The sequence below is a fragment of the Acanthopagrus latus genome, chromosome 12, assembly GCF_904848185.1.
Source record: "Acanthopagrus latus isolate v.2019 chromosome 12, fAcaLat1.1, whole genome shotgun sequence".
NCBI lineage: Eukaryota > Metazoa > Chordata > Actinopteri > Spariformes > Sparidae > Acanthopagrus > Acanthopagrus latus.
In genome coordinates, this window is record NC_051050.1 from 4,491,783 (window position 1) to 4,512,833 (window position 21,051).

The 21,051-nt window shown below is 40.7% G+C and overlaps 1 protein-coding gene across 13 annotated transcripts in view; it reads left to right on the forward strand.

Annotated features, from left to right (window-relative positions):
* LOC119029959 (transcription factor 4-like) overlaps positions 1–19,710 on the forward strand; it is a 232,887-nt gene extending 213,177 nt beyond the window's left edge. For 7 of the 13 annotated variants that reach the window (XM_037117220.1, XM_037117221.1, XM_037117217.1 and 4 more), the window contains 5 exons: positions 4,085–4,223; positions 6,856–7,021; positions 9,380–9,609; positions 10,227–10,374; positions 13,436–19,710. In XM_037117220.1, coding sequence (XP_036973115.1) covers positions 4,085–4,223; positions 6,856–7,021; positions 9,380–9,609; positions 10,227–10,374; positions 13,436–13,484 — 732 coding nt within the window. In that variant the 3' untranslated portion in view covers positions 13,485–19,710. Of the gene's footprint in view, positions 1–4,084; positions 4,224–6,855; positions 7,022–9,379; positions 9,610–10,226; positions 10,410–13,435 lie in introns of all 13 variants that reach the window. The other 6 variants (XM_037117218.1, XM_037117227.1, XM_037117229.1 and 3 more) reach the window with 3 other exon arrangements.
* The last annotated feature ends 1,341 nt before the right edge of the window (positions 19,711–21,051 follow it).

Here is a 21,051-nt window from a genome sequence, read left to right on the forward strand (position 1 = left end):
AGAAATGAAATCGCAGATGTCCAAGTGTCCTTGAATGCAACTCTGACAAAAATTTTTGAACCAAATCGAAACAAATGGAAAAGTATTTTTTTCAACTCAGGATCTATTGCTAGCTTTTCCCGCAGCTCTCAGTCATGGTCGCAGCTGACAAGAACAACACATGGTACTTGCAAAAATATGTCACTGATGAATCCACATTGTTATTGGCTACACGATTTGGTTTATCCATTATCCAATCAGCCTCGAACCTGAGGGGCGGTGGGTAAGTGGGCGTGGCTGTGGTTCACGGTGACTATCTGAGCCAAACCGGCAGCAGATCAGTTTATGTGTAATTTATTTATATTTTTCTCCCCCCGTCTGTCTCCTCGTCTTCCCTCCTCATTGAACTAAATTAAGCAAGAGAGAAGGAAGGCTCGTTAAAATATAAAAGCCCTCCATTAAAAATGTACGCCACCCTCTCTGTCTCCCTCTCTGCTGCCATTTTGCATTTGGGAATCCAGGCGCTGATGAAAGGCAGGGAACGGAAAGAAAAGACAGAAAGAAAGACGAGAGGCAAATAATAAATAAGCGAGCGAACAGACGTATGGACGGATAGACAGAGGCCGCTCAGTTTGAAACACTCCAACACACACACACACACACACACACACACACAGAAACACACGAGTGTGCAGACAAGCCGGTCGACATTTTGTGATATTTGCATGGAGCGAGAGGGGAGTTTGGCATGTGGTGCACAAGACCTCGCTGTCAGCCAGCTGGATTAACAGACAGACTAGAGGGATTTGATTTTCAAAACAACTTTATTTACACTACGGCTATAATACAAATACATCAGAAAAGTCAAAGCAAACAGTAGTGACCATGTATTTTAATGACATTTAAAAAACTAGAATGGCACTCGGTGGAACTCATACATCCACCAAGGCTCAGCAGTCCCCTTGTGTACAAACTAATAGATACCACCCACCTCGCTATGAGTTTTTTTCCATCAAGATCCATTCACTATTCCCTGAGGAATTAACAAAAAATCAGAAAGGCGCTCTGTATCACAGTGTTAAAAAAAGAGAGAAACTAAAACGTATCCGTATCTGCACCGAAAGTTAATGGTGTGTGTTCTAGGCCGAGACCCACGTCCCATCCAAGTATCGTGGAAATCTGTTGAGTAGTTTTTTTCTATAATCCTGCTGACAAACCAACCAACCAATAAACAAATCCATCGGCCAGATCACTGAATCATCAAAACATCCAAAAAGTCTGCCTGTTGTGCCCTGCACTACAATGAAACAAAGAACCCGTCACCTGCACGGCATTTCAGCTGTTCTAACGTACACCAAAAATGGAGTTGTCCTGTTAAAGGGCCCTTTGTCAAGATCTAGTTTACAAAAGTTTGGTCATGAGTTCATGAAACTAAACTATTTTACCATTAACCAACATTAAATGCCTTATAAACCATTGATGATAATTTAGGGTGTAATAATGATAGGTTCATAAACATCAATTTCAACTTGACCATCCAGATAATGTTTATGGACAAATTATACAGTATTTATTAACAATTCACAAAATAATATAAACATCAGATACAACTTAAGAATTGAAAAAAACTTACCATTGATTAATTATGATATAAGATGTTACCAAGCTATCAAACCAATCAGAGCTTTGTGAGTCAGACTTACCAGTTTTACTCATCACAGTCCATTAAAGGGTGTTTTGTTGAGTTCCACTTCTATGAAAGAAGATGTAGAAAGCCTTTTGCATCTCCTAAATAAAGGCTAATATTGCCTCAAGTGATGTCACTTGTGTCAGCTTCAGCTGGGGCTCAGTTTGAAAATGAAAAAAAAAAAACCAAAACCTGAGGCTGTGGAGTGAGTCTACCACATCTCTGCAGCCCGCTCCTCATCTCTGCTTGAGGCGAGCAGCTCGCGGCTACACACACACATGATACACCTGAATCTCTGACCAAACTGACAGCTGTCGAGTTGCGTTATGGGTAATGGGGGCGCCAGGTTTGGACAAGAAAGAAGAATACGTGGTGTGACAAAGAGAATGGTATGGTATGCTGCATCGAATGTGATAATTGTATTATCAGTGGAGCAAACTAAAAATGATGGCGTCACCCTACTCTGCCAGAGCAGAAATAATACACAGAATAATAAATCATAAATTGATATATTTATTTACTGTAATGTGACAAATGTGAAGTGCTCTTTGCGGTCACTACCAATGTTACTGAAAACAAAATGAAATGAATGGGTTCATCACTTGCTGCTAATTGGTCAGGGCAAAAGTGAAATCAGCTAATACGGCACATTGTCAGGCTAAATAATGAACTGAAATGAAATGGAAATTCAGTCTGATTATCATAATAATGAAGACCCTTCACACAAAATTCAATGCAATGTAATTCAAAACTTTTACACAATATTTATATACCAACCATCTCAGCATTTTACACTACACTCATCTAGATATCACATTTCATGTCGAGCCGCTGTCCTGCGGATGTGTTCAAAGTAAGAAGCTCCGGGACAAAAGGAGGGTGACAGAGAGACTGTGCTGAACCACAGGATGCCACGAGGAAGCTGGCATCACACACACAAACAAGCACACACACACACACATATAAAGAGAGCCCATCTCGTGCCAAAACAGTGAGTCCCTGCTGGAAGCTGCTCGGTGCTCTGGGAATTAGAAATCCCACAATTAAACATATGGGCATTAAGATAATTGTCAGTTGTTGTCATGTGCATATGTGTGTGTGTGTGTGTGTGTGTGTGTGTGTGTGTGTGTGTGTGTGTGTGTGTGTGTGTGTGTGTGTGTGTGTGTGAAAGAGAGAGACAGATGGATAGGATTCAGCCAAGCACACACACATACACACACACACTCATGCACCCTTACTTGAGACACTCAAGTAAAAAAAAAAAAAACTCTGAATATACATGTCAGACATGGAGATATGAACCTGGATGGACACACACACACACACACACACAACGCAGTTTGGAAGAGCAAAGCACAGTTTGCCTCACGGAGTTGTACTGTACTGGAAAAATGGAGAAAAAAAACATCGGGCGGGATGGTGTGTGTGTGTGTGGGAGTGTGTGTGTGTTTGTGTTGGAGTGTGTGTCAGAGAGAGAGAGACAGATGGAGATCTTCAGTGTCTTAGAAAGACAGAGGATGCCCTCAGCAGGCCAATTACAGAACTACAACATCTGGAAGAGAGAAAGAAAGAAAGAAAGAAAGAAAGAAAGAAAGAAAGAAAGAAAGAAAAGAAAGAAAGAAGTCACTTTTTATTTGTAGAATATTTGTAGACCATCACAGACTTCACTGTGCCTTTCAGATGTTGATTTCATGACCATCTCATGTGTTTAATTAATTTCTAATGTTAAAGACATTTTCTTATATTCTAATACACCGATATGATTAGTTATATAAACTTTCTTCCAGTCATGTTATGCCCTATTGTTGCAATAAGCAACAATAAGATCTGGGAAACAAACAAAGAAGGCCAAGAGGAAATAACTGGTCAGTTATTTAATGAGTAATAAATAATAAATAATGTAAACAGTTAAGGGGCTTCATTTAATACAATAAATTATCCTGCACAAAATGAAAATGTTGAAAAGCTGAACCTTTTTAATTATTTGCACAATAACAGAAAATGTTTCAATGAAAGACTTTGTGACACAGTAGTTGAACTGGTTTTGTTCATGAGCTTTGATTTAGCTTACAGTATGACAAACTGGTGAACCATTCTCTCTTTTGTGTTTCGAGAGTTTAGAAGATAAACTGTAGTTTCAGGAAACAGGTTGGAACAACTTGGAAAAAATCTGAAATTTCAAATTCTTACAAAATGCAGTTAAACAGAGCCAAATGTAAGTTTTGGGGGAGCTCAGAGACTTTAGAGCCCAAACCAGGCTTTCAGATCTGAAACAGGTTCAGACCACATCTGGACTTTAGAAGTCAGAATCTGAGCTGCTTTTGTGTTCATGCAGGCAACTGCAGACGGAATCAAAGCAGATGTTTGTTCAACTAAAAAATCTTTTTTCTCTCTCTCTCCTCTCTCTCTGTTTTCCAGGTGGGCTCTCACAGAGAAGACGGCAGCGGCGTGGGCGGTTTGCGTGCAGGACACTCGATGGCAGGTCAGGTGCCGGTGCCTCAGCTGCCCGTTCAGTCAGCCACCTCACCGGACCTCAACCAGCCCGACCCGTACCGCGGTAAGACCCCACATATCAGTTACATAAATCTGACAGTGGCCCCCTATCCCAACATGTGCAGGACAAATCATTATTGTTATTATTATTATTATTATTATTATTATTATTATTATTATTATTATTATTATTATTATTATATAGAAAAAATGATGAAGATGACATCATCAGAATCAGAATGACATGAAAAAGAAGAACAAAAAATCAAAGATGACAGAAAATTACGGGAAGATAAAGAGGACGAGAAAGACAATGTAAATGGAAGAGATGAAGTGGATGATACGGAGAAGAGTTTCAAGATTGAGAAAATAGAAAAAAATTGGAAAAGAGACAGGAGATGAAATTGAATGGAAAGGAAAAAGAGAACAAGCAAAAGAGTAGAAAAAAAAGGAGAAAGGAAATTGTGAGAAGGTGAAGATGAGGCTCTGAAAGTTGAGGACGAGTTCAGTGGAATTTAGGGCTTCTGCAGGCGCACGCGTGGATCTCAGCTGGCAAGCCTCGACTTCACCGCCCGAGCGCTAAAAAGCCTAACGGGGGGGGGGGAGAATAAATACAGTATGTGTGATATGAATATGGAGGAGCAAAAGTGTATATGAGCGCGCTGTGGAGCAAATTAGCCCTGAGCTCATTTTTAAAGGCTGAAAATGAGTCTGCTGGCAGCAGAGTTCAGCCAGCGGCAGCCAGAGCCAAGTGTGTAATGAGGTGAGAGAGAGAGAAACACGCGCGCACACACTCACGCTCAGGCACAAGAAGTTCCTCACTCACACACACACACACACACACACACACACACACACACACACACACACACACAGTTAAGGCTGTCGAGGCTGTAAATAAAGGGTATTAAAATATTTTTGGCAGCAACACTTTGAATCCAGTAGCAGGGCTGTGGTTTTCCTCTTCAATTTCAAAGTAATTATGAACAGTGAAGGTTTATATTGTTATATATGATATTATGCTACTACTTATAATACTATAATGTGTATACAGTAGCTCATACTCTCTTTCTCCTGCTTTCAAACAAGTTTTATCTCTTTACAGCAGGTTGGGTGGTTTCATTTTATTTTATTACGCACACTGATCAGTGAATTTTCAGACGTAGTTTAAAGGGAGGGTTCACCCAAATTACAGAATGCTCTAAACATTGGCAAATGAGCATAAATCGTGAGGTGCAGAATCATCCAATAGGAGTGTCATTCCTTGGACACTGGGATGACTTGTAATTATATACACCATTTTTTAGTTTATGAACTGGACTCAGTGTAGTTTAATGCATGGCACCAAAAGTAAAACCTTACAAAAAGACTTTACCTAGATGAAGAATAATGTTATCACATATGGTGTCGACAGAGTCTTAAACCAGAAGTTAAATCAGATGAGATCATTAAAGCTCAGACTATGATTCAGACTTACCACCGTCAATAAGTCTTTATTTTTTTTCCCAAAACGACGTTGTGTTCACTCTCCTCCAGTGCCGGTTTGTGTCTGTCTGGCTTCAGTCAGACGTTCAGGAGCACAAAGTCACTTTTCACAGTTTTAAGCCTTTTTAAATGCAGCTATTTATGCACAAACACACAGCGATTGTGCGGAACGAGACGCGCACACAAACCAAACACAGGCCGTCACTCAAAGCTGCACACAAAATGCCTCCAGTCAGGCAGACGGAGATTCAAAATGGCCGACAGTTGGTTGTGTGTGTGTGTGTGTGTGTGTGTGTGTGTGGGAAGAGAGCGGAGTGTTTTGTGTTGACTGAGGAGTTGGCAGCGTCCCAGTGTTGGATCCATACAGACGTCGAATAAAGACTGCACTGTTCAGCTGCGGAGGGAGGCAGATAGAGGGTTCACAGGCTTCACGTCTGCATCACAACTCTCACAGGCCGCCATCTTGGAGGTCAACCGGAGCATTATCTGTGTGCAGACACGCCTGATGCCACACTCTCACTGTGTTGGCGTAATGGGAAGAACGCCTCACATTCGCTTATTATTCCAGGATGGCCATTGCTAGCCTACATTAGCTGTTGTTAGAGGTTAACTTACAAGTGACACAGATGTTTGTGATTGCATTATTGTTGGTAATGTATTTAAATTTAGCTGAACGTGCTTTGAAGCTATTTAACCTACTATGTTTCTGAGGCTGAGTAGGAGATGCTGCTGCTAGAAATAATCTCCATGTTGGAACTGCAGCTAAACTGATGTGGACTGCTTTCACAAAGCAAAAGCTCACGATAACAGTTTAAAAGATATGATCATCTCGTTGAAATGAAACGCTCTGCTGAGAAACCTTGGGTCCTGGCATTCATGTGAATGCCACTTGACATCGCCACCCACCCAAAGACTGTTGCGGACCAAGTACACCCCCTCATGGCACACGGCACTCCCGACTGCACCGATGGCGCCACCATCGGGACCGCGTTCCCTGACACTCCACAAAAACTGTTCAAGAGCTGCCCTCGAGAATATTACAAAGAGCGCAAGGCATCAGCTTGGCAAAACATCGCATTGTAGGGAAACAGCAAAATGAACAATGTTATCCACATCACCTGCCATTAGTTTTATTGTTGTGGCTGATCGGCGTGAACAGTATTGTTTTTATCTATACATGCCTTCTAACGCCTCTTCCCTTTCTCCCGCAGCCCTGTCCGGAGGCCTCCAGGGCCAGAGCACCTCCTCCGTCAGCTCCGAGATCAAGTCTGAGGACGAGGGCGACGAGAACCTCCTGCAGGACTCGAAGCCCCTGGACACCAAGAAGGAGGACTTGGACAACAAGGATCTCAAATCTATTGATAGGTCAAGATCTAGGTAACCCCGCCTACCTCTCAGACGTTCGCTTCAATCAAAACTCTAAGCTGGGCTGGGACACGCGCCTTCTCAAAACACCTACACGCTCAGAGAACTTCCTTGCTCGAAGTCGCATTGATAAACAAAGCTCTCCAAGAGACAGAGACTGTTCAAGATGTCACAGTTGGATTGGTTAGTGGACAAAATGAAGTGACAATCTGTGGCACTTATTTTCTCAGTCAGAAGACAGACATTTTCGTTCAATAGAGCAGAAACTGCAAACCAGGAAATGTTGCCATTTTCTGGTTAAATCTTGGGAGATTTATCAGAAAAGAGTCACTGGATCATGAGACAGGACTTAGAAAACGACATTTTACAGCATGGCATCATTACTTTGACCTGCTTTAAAATATATTAATTATTTTTACGCCATTGGCAGTAACCACAAAACAATAATCAGCATTCAGTTGAGGTCGTTGGCTCTTTTCAGACAAAGAAAGGGTAGACCAGAGTTTTATAGTTTTGAGAGAGAAAGGACACAAGGAAGGATTTGAAGCTGTGAGTGTTTTGGGAACCAGCCTCTGGACTTTGATGAAGTGACCAAGTGTGATGAGAAGCAGCTAAATGCAATCAGTTAATACAGAGACTTCCTGTACACAAAACGTTCGTATCCGCCAGGCATCTCTCTTTTTTTCAAACATGGCTGCTGTTGGACTCTTTGAGCCAAGAGAGCAGTGCAAAGACAAAGAGAGGTTCCTGGTGGACGTGCAGCTCACGATTTATCCTCCATCAGTCTCTCCATGGTTTTGGGCCTGGTTTTAACTGCTTCTCACACAACAGAGTAGGGCCCCACGGTCAATATTTGCAAAGAAGTGCCGCCTCACATCGAGGGCTGGGAAATCAACACCAACAGAAACATTGGAAATGGATATTCTTGCTGTTGGCAAGAAACTATAAGCCTTCAAACACATTTTTTTAAAGGGCCAAAATGTTTGAAACCCGCTCGTTATATAATCACTTAGGCCAGCGAAATCTGAAGTAATAAAGTGCTGGGTTTGGTCAGGTGTTGACTTCCCATCCTGGACGCAGCCTTCATCCCTCCACCGAGATTTTCCACCTGGAGGACGACTGAAATCAGAAACATTTGGATCCCTAACCCAAAGATTTGCTCATGATGGTGGCGGTCATGATGATGATGATGATGGTGTTGATGATGATGATGACGATGATGATAATGATGATGATGATGATGACCCAGTCAGAAACGGATGAAAAATGTTGCCGATGTTGTGTGACAGGGTTTGGGAATGTATCATCATGTGATCCAGCTGACTTGCTGGCAGCTGGTTATCTGCATTCTGTTGGTCTTTTGTTCACCTGCCTGACCTCGTGTAGCCGCCCAGGTTTGCACTCCAGACTTCAGCTCGCTGGTGTCAGTGAGTGCCCCTGCACTAGACAAAGACCCTACCATAGCGACTAACCTCTGGCTTTTGTCTTTATAAAGAAAGGGTAGAATCACCATTCATTGCCCAGCTCAAAGGATTCTGGAGTAGTTACAGCTGATTGATCTGCTCCAGCTCTGATTGGCTGTGATGGGAGCATGACACCCGTAGGGAAACGCTCATTTTGTCCCTTTTCCTGGCACAATCCTGTGTCGCAGATTAAAGTAACATATAGCTGGCAAATACTTCTCAGTCCGTCTTCATTCAAGCAGCACTTAACATTGAAGATATACAATAGTAACCACCGTTACAACAGTGTTGCGTGTGAATTTAGCCTTTTCACATGCAAATGTAATGTTTTCACCTGTGGCTTGCTGTTTTCACATGTGAACTAAAATTTGAACGTGTGAAAAGAAAGTAATGTCACATGTGAACTGTGCATTTTCTTAAGTGGGAAGTTAATATTAGCAAGCTAATATTGGTATAAAATGTGTAAAATGAGAATTCCTTCCTTAGTACTTATTTTAAAACTATAACAGTTGAGTTTGACAAACTGTAGGAGTGCAGTGCCAAACGGGTGGAGTTCTAGAGTGGATCCTTTTCTTCTGGTATCACTGAATGTTTTCAGCCAAAAATCTGTAGTGAGATGAACTCACCAATGTGACAATGTAAACAAACAGTTGATGCTGACAACCGAGCTACCCAGAATGCAGCACAACATGATGCCTGCTCCCAAGCCCTGTCACGTAATGACTCATCTTATAAAGGTCAAAAACATCCAGCATTTACTGCAGGTTTGTATTCAGATGAGCCTCTACACACTGAAACATGAACTGAGCTTTCGTCCTTAAATCCTCCCCTTCCTCCTCCTCTCCTACCCTCATCCCCGGCTTCCTCTTCCCTTTCTCCTGCTCGTCCTCATCATTGGTCACCGTAGCAACAACGACGACGAGGACCTGTCTCCAGAGCAGAAGATGGAGCGGGAGAGGGAACGGAGGATGGCCAACAACGCGCGGGAGCGCCTGCGCGTCCGCGACATCAACGAGGCATTCAAGGAGCTGGGCAGGATGGTCCAGCTGCACCTGAAGAGCGACAAACCTCAGACCAAGTTACTGATCCTGCACCAGGCCGTGGCCGTCATTCTCAGTCTGGAGCAACAAGTCCGAGGTCAGTTGTGTATGAGACGCCTGACCTTAATTACTAAACATAGAAACCACAGATCCAGACACGAAGGAGCTCGGATCCAAACCAATATTACAAACTCCAAGGTTTTCACAGGTGCCAATATATCTGAGGCTGAGTTTGGGGGAAATATGTCTTATAAGATGCAAAATGTAATATGTATATCCATTTGAATGAATGGTGCAACCATATAAAACACTGAGTCTTGGGATTGGTTCCTGCTGGTTTTGGGGTTCTGAGGGTTAAACCAGTGATAGCTGCATACATCTTTAATGAAGAGCTGGGACAATATAGTACTAAAGCATTAAAAAATGTTCCTTTATTGTAACATTAAAGCCATATAAGGGGGAATTGAAGGTGGAAGTCAGGGTTCAATAGGTTAAATTAGATTTTCAGCTCATGTAGTGCTTGAGGAGCTCCAGGAGAGGGCAGCAGTGACACCTGTTGATTCAACCTGGCTGGAGTTTTTTGGCTTCTTGACTTCAGACCCACCACTGGTTTGGTTGTCCAGCACAAAGGAACACCTCACTGAAGATACACAGAAAGACAGACACAAAATACAAATCTCATTAATAATAATCTCTCCTCCTCTCTCTCTCCAGAGCGAAACCTGAACCCCAAGGCGGCCTGTCTGAAGCGCCGCGAGGAGGAGAAGGTCACCGTGGCATCGGACGGTGCTCCCCTGTCATTGGCCGCCGCGCACCATGCTGCCGCCGCCATGGGCGACGGGTCAAACCCCCTGGGACAAATGTAAAACGCAGCAACATCTCCTCCCCCCCTGAATGGTCAGATTTCACTTATAAACTAATCTGCTGTTGTACCTTTAATTCAAACCAAAGAATCAGAATTTAGAAACTGGTCCAGAAACTTCAAGCATTCCTCTCATTAATTACATCTCTTGCCATACGATTTAAAATATCTGGCAAACTGCACAGGTTAACAGTGTGTGTAGCTTTTCACATTTTGACTTGAATAAATTGGAAAAGGACATTCCTGTTTCCGGGATCAAAATTATTTCAAAAGAATTTACCATTCGCCCATCAGCTGTCTGTCAGTGTGCCGTCTGTGTACGTTTAACCATTAGAGTCCGAGCGTATAGAATTACAGTAACCAAAACAGAAATATTACTTTAGAGGTTTACAGGTTAGGTGCATTAAGCTGGCCTGGAACTTGACGGTAAGAAAACAAGATTTCCTGTTTGGTGTCCAACCTTCAAAAGAACAAAGGTCTAAAACCTACTTATTCAGTCAAACAGATGTGGCTGTCTATAACTGTTTGACTGTCAGGGAGGTGTTCCCTCTGGCAACACGTAAAAGTTAATCAAAATCTAAAAAGCAGGTATGTACAGAGGCCAAGAATGGCTGTGCTGAAAATGATTTGGACGACTTGTTCTTTTTTAAATCTCATGATCACAAGTTATGGTTTTTAATTATCTCAAGATTAAAAAGATAATCAACCCTTTCAAAAAGGGTAAACAAAAGCTTAGTTTCTTTTATTACTTCTATCAGAAATCAGTGCCATGCTAGGATGCATAGATCGCATCTCACTATCACTCCAAAACTCTTAGCATACAGCTAGGAATACCTAAAGGCTGAAATCAGGTGTGATCAAATGGACCAGACAGTTCTACGTGATTGTCCCGTCATCTTTAGAAAACAGAATTTTTTATCTTGTGATGAATGATCTCGAGATTACTGTGTTGAAAAAATAGTCAAAAGCATGGCCATTCTCAGCTTCCATAGGTGTCCAATATTTCGAATTATATAAAGTAATGTCACAGGACAGTTTGAGTGTCCTGACTCCCTGCACGTCTTCTTAGGTTTGTCCTGTCACTTTACACAAAGCAAACAGAAGAAAAAGGTTAAACTTCCACAGACGACATGTTGACCAAATTCCATTTAGGCTAAATTTCTTCCACCATTTGCCAAATTTGGAGAAGCGCGTCCTTCAGCTTCTGACAGTTCAATGTCTGTCAGAGCTGGCGATGTTTAAGCTGGCTAAAAAAAAAAACTGAGGCCAGAACTTGAGTTTCTGTCTGGTCTGGGTACATTTTAACAACAGATTGGCAGTAAGTGTGATTTTAATCTGTGAATGTGTGTGTGTGTGCTTGTCACTGCTCTCTACCAAATATGTATTATGTCTTTAATTTGCTCTACACCTTTGTTTTCTTCCTTTTTTCAAAATTGAACCTGTATCTGTGTCTGCATGTTGACTCATGGAGCAGGATAAGTGTGTTTGATAGCTCATGTTCTGATGGTAGAAGTTACCAAAGGTCGTCAACAAGGAGCAGGAATTGCAAAACAAAACCACATAGAAGTTCTTATCCACAACTGATTTACAGTGAAATTAATTCAGTAGTGCATTTTCTTCTTATTTATACACTTGGAGGGTAACTCCACCATTTTAACACATTAAAGTGTATAGACAGGTCTTAGGAAGTAATACTGTGTGTGTGGAGCTAGTATGTGGAAGAAGCAGTATACAGTTTTGCCTCTAGAGAAAGCTGCAAGTAATTTGATAAATTGTCTTTAAATTGCCTTTATTACATTTTCTAATTCGCACATTGTTCTTCCTTCTTCCTACATTACCCACATTGCTACTGGGTGATTGAGTGACAATTTGTCAGATTACACAGTTTCCCCCATAGCCACAAAAGGCTTCATACTGTTGTTTTCACATATTCAGTAGAAATCCCAAAGACCCGTAAACACAATGTAAGGTGTGAAATTGGTGGAGTTACCCTTTAAGGTTTGTGCAGTACCAGCTCATGACCCGTTCAGCTTTCAGTTCAATGAGAAGGACCAGAAACACCAAAATATTATGAAATCACTCGTCCATACGCTCCAAGGAAGCACCCTTAATTTTATGACCCATTGATAAATACATCTAGCTACACTGATGAAAGCTAAATCTGTGTGAACGTTTTTAAAGGTACAATATCGAAGAGGTTTTGGCTTAAAATAGTCAAAAAAATTAAAATTAACTTCACTTCTACATTTACAGAATGTACAGCAGTTTTGGTTTTATATTATGGCGCAGTTCCTGCCAGCAGTTCCCACTGAGTCCCCCGAGTCTTTGGCCTGAAATCTCTTTCTCCCAGAGGTCCAAAGCTGCTGTTCTGGTGGTGTTAACAACACCAGTACTCTCTTTGATAACTAGCTTACAGCTACATTTTGCAGAAGTTAGGGGTTACACTGTTGATATGCTGCCCCCCATTTGTTTGGAGTTTGAACAAGTAGTGAGCTCTTACATATGGCACCTTTAAAGCCACTTTGTTTCATATACTGTTGGGTATGGTCAGTTTGTGACCACCCCAGTTGTGATGTATCATTGTACTATAGTCCAATGGGATACAGTAGCATCTAAATCGTGTATGTTACGGACTATTGACCAGACCGTCGTAATGTTGGCTGTAAATATTCATGGTCACCAGAGATCGAATGCTAATGGTTTGGTGGGCCCAGAACTTTTCTTTGGCATCGCCATCAGGACAAAATGTCCACTTGTACGAAAGATTAGACTCAGCCTCGACTGCCGTGGATTCAATTTTAGAAACTCTTTGAGCTTTACCATACAACAGGACAAACTTCATATTTCTCATCCACATTATTGTAGGACTTTATTGTTTTGTAGGAGCTATTAAATTAAGCTAATTTATTCTATTTGAACGTGTGTGAGTGTGTGTGTGTGTGTGTGTGTGTGTGTGTGTGTGTGTGCGCGCGCGTGCGTGTATATGTGTGTGTGTACAATGGGATGTGCAAATTTCCCTCCTCATCCTCCCGTCCTTCGTTTTTCCTCCTCGTCTCTCCAGGTCCAAGGTGCCAGAGTTCATCAAGATGATGAGTGACCACTTCCTCTGACGGCGTTTCCATGACAACCCGGCAATCGATCAAACCCGTTGTTGCTTCAGCCTGACCAATCAGATTCTCTGGAACTTCGGCCTGACCAATCAGATCAGCCTGTCTCTCTCCTCTCATCTGTCGTCTCTGATCCTCCTCATTACCTTCGCCTCCTTTCTTCTGTCGAGAACACGAACTGCAGAGTCACATTAGTCGCTTTCCCCACTTTGGCGTCTCCAGCTGAAGTGGACTGGACGCTACTTTGTGGGGACATTCAAACGGCCACTGTAACATTGCTGCTACAAAGTGGCAGTCTGTGGGAGCTGTTGACACAAAGTGACAGCAATGGACAAACGTCTTTGGAATCTCATCATCCAAGAAATTCTTCTTCTTGTACTACTTGTTTTATCAGCATTCCCGGTTTTAAAGAACAAAAGGGTTCTATATATAGTATATATATATGAGAAAAGGAAAACATGACAAAAAACTTTAAAAAGTGCAACTGGACACGGGCAGTGAGGAGGGTACAAGTTGGGGAGGGTTGTTCAGAATGGAGCAAAACATATCACAAAGTGTTAAAGAGATTCTTTTTTTTTTTTTTAAAAAAAAGCAACATTGCGCAGCTGTTGTTGAACGCAGCTTCGGCGCGTCTGACTGAATGGCAATCTTAACGCCACACTGTGGATGAAGCTGTGCCTGATCTCCTCTTGGATGCAAACCAGTCAGATAGATACAAGTGGAGAAGCAAAGCAAACCATTGTTTTTCTTTTAAAGAACAGGAAAGTTCCAGGAAGCATCATGGAAGCAAGCTGCCCACTCACAAATCCCCTTACGAGCCGCATACTTTCACCGATTGAATTATAAATGAAATCAAAGACAATATTAGGAATCTGTTCCGACCCTTTTGCAGGAATGATCTGAACAAAAGTTTAGCTTGCAAATGCTTTTTGACTATCATAGATGCCTAGAAAGACTTGGGTTAAAGCAAGACAAACAAGGGCAACTCGTTCTTCCCCTTCTAATGCATTCCTTTGCATTTACAATAGATTGTTGGTGTAAAAAAAATAAATCTGAACATGTTTATGTGTTTTTATTAGTGTTTTATGCTAATAGCTACAGTGACTTTGTTTAACAACAGGCAGGCAGGAAGTTGTACGAACTGCGAACAGTTTAGTGTGAACGCGTGGGACAGTTATACCCGAATGACCCGTGTGTATCTACCGAGAGGCAGAGAATACCTAGAGAATCAATCATTGAATCAGTTAATCAATCAATCAGTAAGTGACTTCAGAGGGAATGGACTGTTTAAATAACTGAAGGCAGAGGAGTTACAGAAGGCAGAATCATGCTGTAATTAAAAAAAAAGTGTACTTCTAAATCTAACAGGACGAAAGACTTTTCTTGACATCGTCATTTGTAGTGCAGATGCAAAAACGATGAGTGAAAGGAGGAGCTCCAGCAAACATCCCAAATCAAAGTCCTCTGTTAAATATTTGTCTGGATGTGCATAGCAGGCAGAAGTTGAAACGATGTCCAGGCCTTTGCTGAAGTCGACCGATTGCTGGGTAGATGCTCGAGAGAATGGACGGATGTCAAAACTGTCCCTTAGACGGATGGAGGGTGAGAGGGAAGAGGGCTGGCCTGAGCACTGAAGTGAATTCTATTCCACGTCTAGCACATTCCCCTGCATCGCGACCGCTCCACTTGAATCGAGTGCTCTCGATATCCTGAAGGCCTGAGCTATGAGGGTTTCGTGAGTCATGGAAGGGTATGGAGAGAAGCGAGGTTGAAGTGGGGACTAACGGAGAATCAGGAGTTCTAAAGTGATGGCGACACTGCAGGGGAAGCAAGGGAACAATCATCGGGGTGAGGGGTGTATAATTTCCTTCTAGGGGCCAAGCAGCGGTAGTCAAAACATTCCCGTGTTGGATTCATTCGATTCCCTCACTTCCTGGTTTAATATCTGGCTGATCGTGACCCTAAAACTCTAACCCCGACCTCAGGCTTCCTTGCCCAGAATAACAACCTTGGGGGACTTTCTGATTGACATATGCTACCACCATTAACTGCTTCAAATGTCATCAGCTTTCCAATCCTTTGCTTGACGGTGTAGCGTCAGGATCAGGGTTAGCGGCAGAACCATTGCAGCACCCGTGCCAGAGGGTTTTACACTTTGACTGATTTGGCATTAGCATTAGCTACAGTTGGCAGCACTTAGATGCTTTGGGCCCCCAGAATAAAGTGCGTATTCTTGTATGTATCTGGAGTGTGGTTCGGCTGCAACGACTGGCCGATAGAAAATCAATCACCAACAGTGTTGATAATCATTTCATTGTTTCAGTCAGTTTTCAAGCAAAAAGTTCAAACATTTGCTGATCCCAGCTCCTTAAAGCCAAGGATTTGCAGATTGTATTTTTTCCTGTAGTGGTAGTAAACAGAGTCTTTGGGTTTTGGACTGTTGGTTGGAAAAAAGAAGCATTAGAAGACATCGCTGTGGGTTCTGGGAAATTGTGATGAGCATTTTTCACTTTTTTTTTTTTTTGGCCTTTCATAGACTATTCGATACGATCAGACATGACTGACGGGGTGACTGATATATATGTAAATTTGAAACATTTGTTAAAAACAGGCAAGTCTTGATCAGTTGGAACCAGTTTAGTTGTCTATATCTGAGGGAGATCCAAACCAGAAGTCTTCAAATCGCTGCCCTCTGTACTTAGACTTACCAGGTTTCTCGATAGAAGTGAAAGAGAAGTCAACATTGACTTGGGAGTGTAAGAGGACTAGGAAAGAAAAATGACAGGATCAGAGCATGGTGGGACTGGCAGAAATAAAAGTCTAGGAACAACTAATCAGAGCAAGAAAACGATTGTTGGGTTGCTGTGCATTAAGGTCAAAAGTAACTGGAATACGTGTAAGAACATCCATTGTGCACTGGTGTCAATGTGAAAGTCCCCTTTCTGTCTCGCCCCAGTTCGAGCCCTCCTTGATTCAGGCCTGTGTTTAATCCCCAGTCCCGGTGTTGTCTTCTCTGCTGACCCTAGCCTTATGAGCCCTAAACCAGAGCCCCAGCCCCTCTCCCCAGCCTCTTGCCCCAACTAAGCGTTCCCACAGATGCAATTTGAACATTCACAATTCTACCAATGTGCCTTTTTAGAGTTCATATCATTCGAGTTGCCAGAGGAGGACATTTACCTGGTCTTTTAATAGGATGCAAGCTTAGGGAAACCTGTTCTTAGTCGTTAGGTTCTATGCAGTCAGGTTTTTTACCAGACCTGGGAATTTAAAAAAAGCTAAAAAGGAAAAAAAAGTATTTTTTGGATAAAACAACTAAACTGTATTTAATGTACTGTACGCTTATATGTAAGTAGACAGCGTGTTCTGGCTTCGAGCCACTGAGACAGACGCTTGATTTAGCAAGACAAGCCCCCGTCCCGAGTCCCTTCCGTCCCCCCAAGCCCTCCATAACCCCCAACCCTTCTCTTTCAAGCCCCAGCCCTGTTTCCATGGTGAACAACGCGTCTCTTCTTGTATTATAGCTTATCAGCTTTTTATCAATATTTGATCGGCTTGTCCGTAAGCCAATGTAGTCTTCAGTACAAAGTGTGTGGTCGTATGTTGTAAAACAGATTTTCTTTTGTTTTTTTCTCTCTCTCTCTCTTTTTTAAGGCGAATCTTTTCTCTTATTACTTTTTCTTTGTCTGTTCTGGTTTACATGTCTATTATAGAAAATGTAAAAAAAACAAAACAAAAACAAAGACAAAAAAACAACACAATTCGCTATCTGACAGCATTGTTCTCTGTCGGTGGTCATTTTGACGCGGTTAAAATCCTACCCAATCAACAGGAAGGCACGGAAACTGGAAAAGAATCTATTTGAATAAATCAATCTATATATAAATGTACAAAAAATATATACGATATATAAGGAGGGTGCCATTTTCTGTTATTATTTTTTATTTTCTGTCGCAAAGGAGTGTTTGCTTGGGGAGGATTTATTTTCTCAAAGACTGAACTGGCAGAAGTTGGCGAGGCCCCTCAGTGTTATAAATTTTCAACTGACTTTGTTGTGTTCTCCGTTGTTGCCATGACAACACCCTCTGACAAGTATGGCGCCCTGCGCAGGACAAAATGGGACCGGAGTTCCATCAGCTCCATTCACTGCTATCTATCCAAGGCAACAACACACAGACGTTTGTAAATTGTATGCAACAAAATGGCAAACTTTACCATTATTTTGAAATTGTGTATGTAAAAGTTATATTTTTACATGTAGACTGTTGTTATTTTGTGTTTTAGAAATATGTTGTATCGGTTTTTTTGTTAAAAGATGAAAAAGTAAAATTCAGTGTGTGTTGAAAAAATGTGTCACATTGAAAATGTAGTGAGGTCAACAGTTCAGAATCATTTTTCTTTTTCTTTATTTTTTAATTTTTTTTTTTTTTCAACATTATGTTTATTATCTGTGGGGAACATTTCCGAGGGGTTCGTCGGAGGAATCAGAAATCCTAAAAGATATATGATATTTCTTTTATTCTCCATGCCTCATGACATTACCATTTTTAATTGTATTTTTTGCAGAGAAATGTGTAAATAGTCATAAAACATTTTCTGTGGGGTTCCTGTGGGGTGAGGACTTGCCAGTAAGAGGTGATGATGATGAACTTGTTTTGATTTATAGTGAGGTTGTATTTGTCCAGTTAGTAGCCAGGTGCCAACTTTAAGTTTCGGTCAGTGGTGCTCAGTACTGTATGTGGTTTTGGTTGCCGACCATCTGAAGTGTAAGTCAAACTACTGTCTTTGCTCGCACCGAGAATCACATGTGACAGAGCCGGCATAAGACTATTTTTAACCACCATGTGAAGAATCCATTTAGATTTGTCGCAGAAAAAAAAGAAAAAATCCTGGTAAGAAAGTTTGTTTTGAAAATCCAACAAAAAGACCCAAAAAACGTGTTCTGTAAAATGTTATTCAGGAAGATGAGAAAAATGTATAAATCACAAGAAATCATAACACAAAAAATAAACCTGGTTTTGTTATGTACCTGAAAAATGTGCTTAGGTAACCCCACATTTTTTATATTAAAAAATTGTTGTAACATACTATTTGTTAGAGGGTAATTTGTTGCAATAGTACCATTTCAGAAACACTCTATATTGACCAGCATAATAAAAAAATATATATAAGGTAAATTTGTAGTTAATTAATCATTAGTTAATAGTTAATTCACCGTCAAAATACAATGCAGTGCTTTATAAACCATCTTATATTCAATTGTGAAGGTTTGTAGACATCAGTACAGTCACCATCCAAATAATATTTATAAATGGACTACACGGTATTTATAAAGTATTACAAACATCAGATGAAGCTTTACAATAAACAATTGATTAATAAATGGTTTGCAAAGCAAAGCCGTTATCTCACTGATAAAAACAAACAAACAGTGAAATAACTGTTAACTAAGGTTTAATTAATCATCAATTTACCTTTAATTACTGATGGGTATAATGAGGTGACAAGAAAATGTCATGGGTGGTATAACAAAATCAGTGATTTTATTTTTAAACTGATAAATGACAATTAAAACTGAACCGAGGCACCCAGAGAGAGTTCACAAATTCAGTTCAGTGTGGTTCTGCGTGGTGGCGTTAGGCCGGCTCTGACTCCAGTGCATCTATTTCCTTCAAGATGGGTTATAAATGTCGATTCAGTGAAAGACCCTCAGCACCTGATTCTAGATTAATATATGAACATTTTTGTGAGATTGGAGTGTTGCTATTATAAAATGAAATAAGTGGTCAGCAAACAATCTTATCAGCTATTTCCCCAAAAAGATATCAGAACATGTGCAAGGCAGTTTCAGTTGTTTTAAGTGTTTGCCATTAAAATTGAGCTTTTTGTCAAAAGGAAAAAAGCTGCTTTGAATTGGACCTAGGTTAAACACTAGGATTGAATCTGTCAGTGTAAGTGCTAAATGTGTTTTTTAAGTAATGTTATTTTTGTGATGCTTCATTTCATATTTTCTCTTTGTTGTATAATCAAGTCATCTCCCGAATTACAGTATCTTCATTTTTATGTTACCCCTGATGTTTCTATTAGCCAAAATGTTAACTTTTTCTTTCTTTTCCCTCCTTGTTGTACATACACACCTCATTTCTCTTTTTCAGTGACTGTGCCATGAGCTTTGTAATCTGTTACTCTGTACCAGTTTTACTGCAATAATGAGTTGAATTCAAAACGGCCACTCCTGTCCTTTGTTTTCCCGGCGGTGTTAGAATTTCTCTTTTTTCGCATTTTAGCTATATAAATGAATGAATTACACATGGGTATACTCCAGACATGAGCACTTACAAACATCAGTAGCACAGCAAACCTGAAATTTATTACATTTCTATAATAAAACGTTTAATTTGTATTTTTTTTCCACGCAAAAGAATAAATACATTAAAAAAAAGTACATTTTAAAACATTTTATACAAATGACCGGAATAGAGGGCAACATGGCACTTCTTTTGCATAAAGTACTACAACTCCTGTGAAAGGAAATGAACATTGGAGCCTGTTTTCATGTCATTAACCTTTATATTACAGAAAATACAAACCTGTATGAATATCCACTGCCAGACGAAAAAATATTTAAAACTCCTGCCAACATTTTATCTTTCTTCTTGCATAGTGTTTTTCTTAAGGTATTTAATATTTTTGCCATTTCCATATTCATAAATCAGGGGGAATTATTCATACTAAACAATGTGTTCTTTTTATTTACAATGTGCTATCAAAGGTGAAAATGAGTTTAGTTGCTCAGTTGATAAGCTGGAGTTCACTGAAGATTTTAAATCACAGAAGGGGCCTGTGTATTGATGACCCTGTAAAGAGCTAAAGTAGAACTCAGCAAAGAGATTGTCATTTTTGACACAATCTCTAATAGGTTACCAATTAATCTGCTTTATGGGGTAATATAAGAATTTTAAATTCATTAATTCATTAAATCAAATGCAATCAGTGTTTGGTAAAGCTGAATTCAATTGGGTTTGAAATTTTACATGTAAATGATTTCTGGATTATGCTTACTGGTGAAATTTTATACCATAAAGCTACTGCAAGGGACTTTTTTATTTAGTTAATTCTGAGAGCCCCTGTGGACAAAATATGACCATGGTGAAACACATTCAGCAGGTTCAGTGTTGTGTCGTACCACCAGACACAGTTTTATGACTAACCTGGATAAGTCTGAAACCAAATGGTGACAGGCGTTAAGAAGAACTGCTTCAACTGGACAGAAATATCCAGTCTTCTCAATGATCGTCTTGTTTCTTATATGGGTCATACAGAGGCATGGGTATTAAACTGAGACTGTTTCTTGGAGTCCAACTAAGTGCTATTCATTCTAACACACGCAGTTCAGGAGATGGAGATCCCAGTTTCATTACTGTGCGCCCATTAGAGAAATAGGTGCAGGATGTGCTTAGCCTAGCTTAGGGCAAAGTGGGAGGAAACTGCTAGCCTATAGAAATACACCTTCAACAACTCAGAGTCCAACAGTCAGTTCTCAAATCTCCCTACAGCACGCTGAGCACAAGAC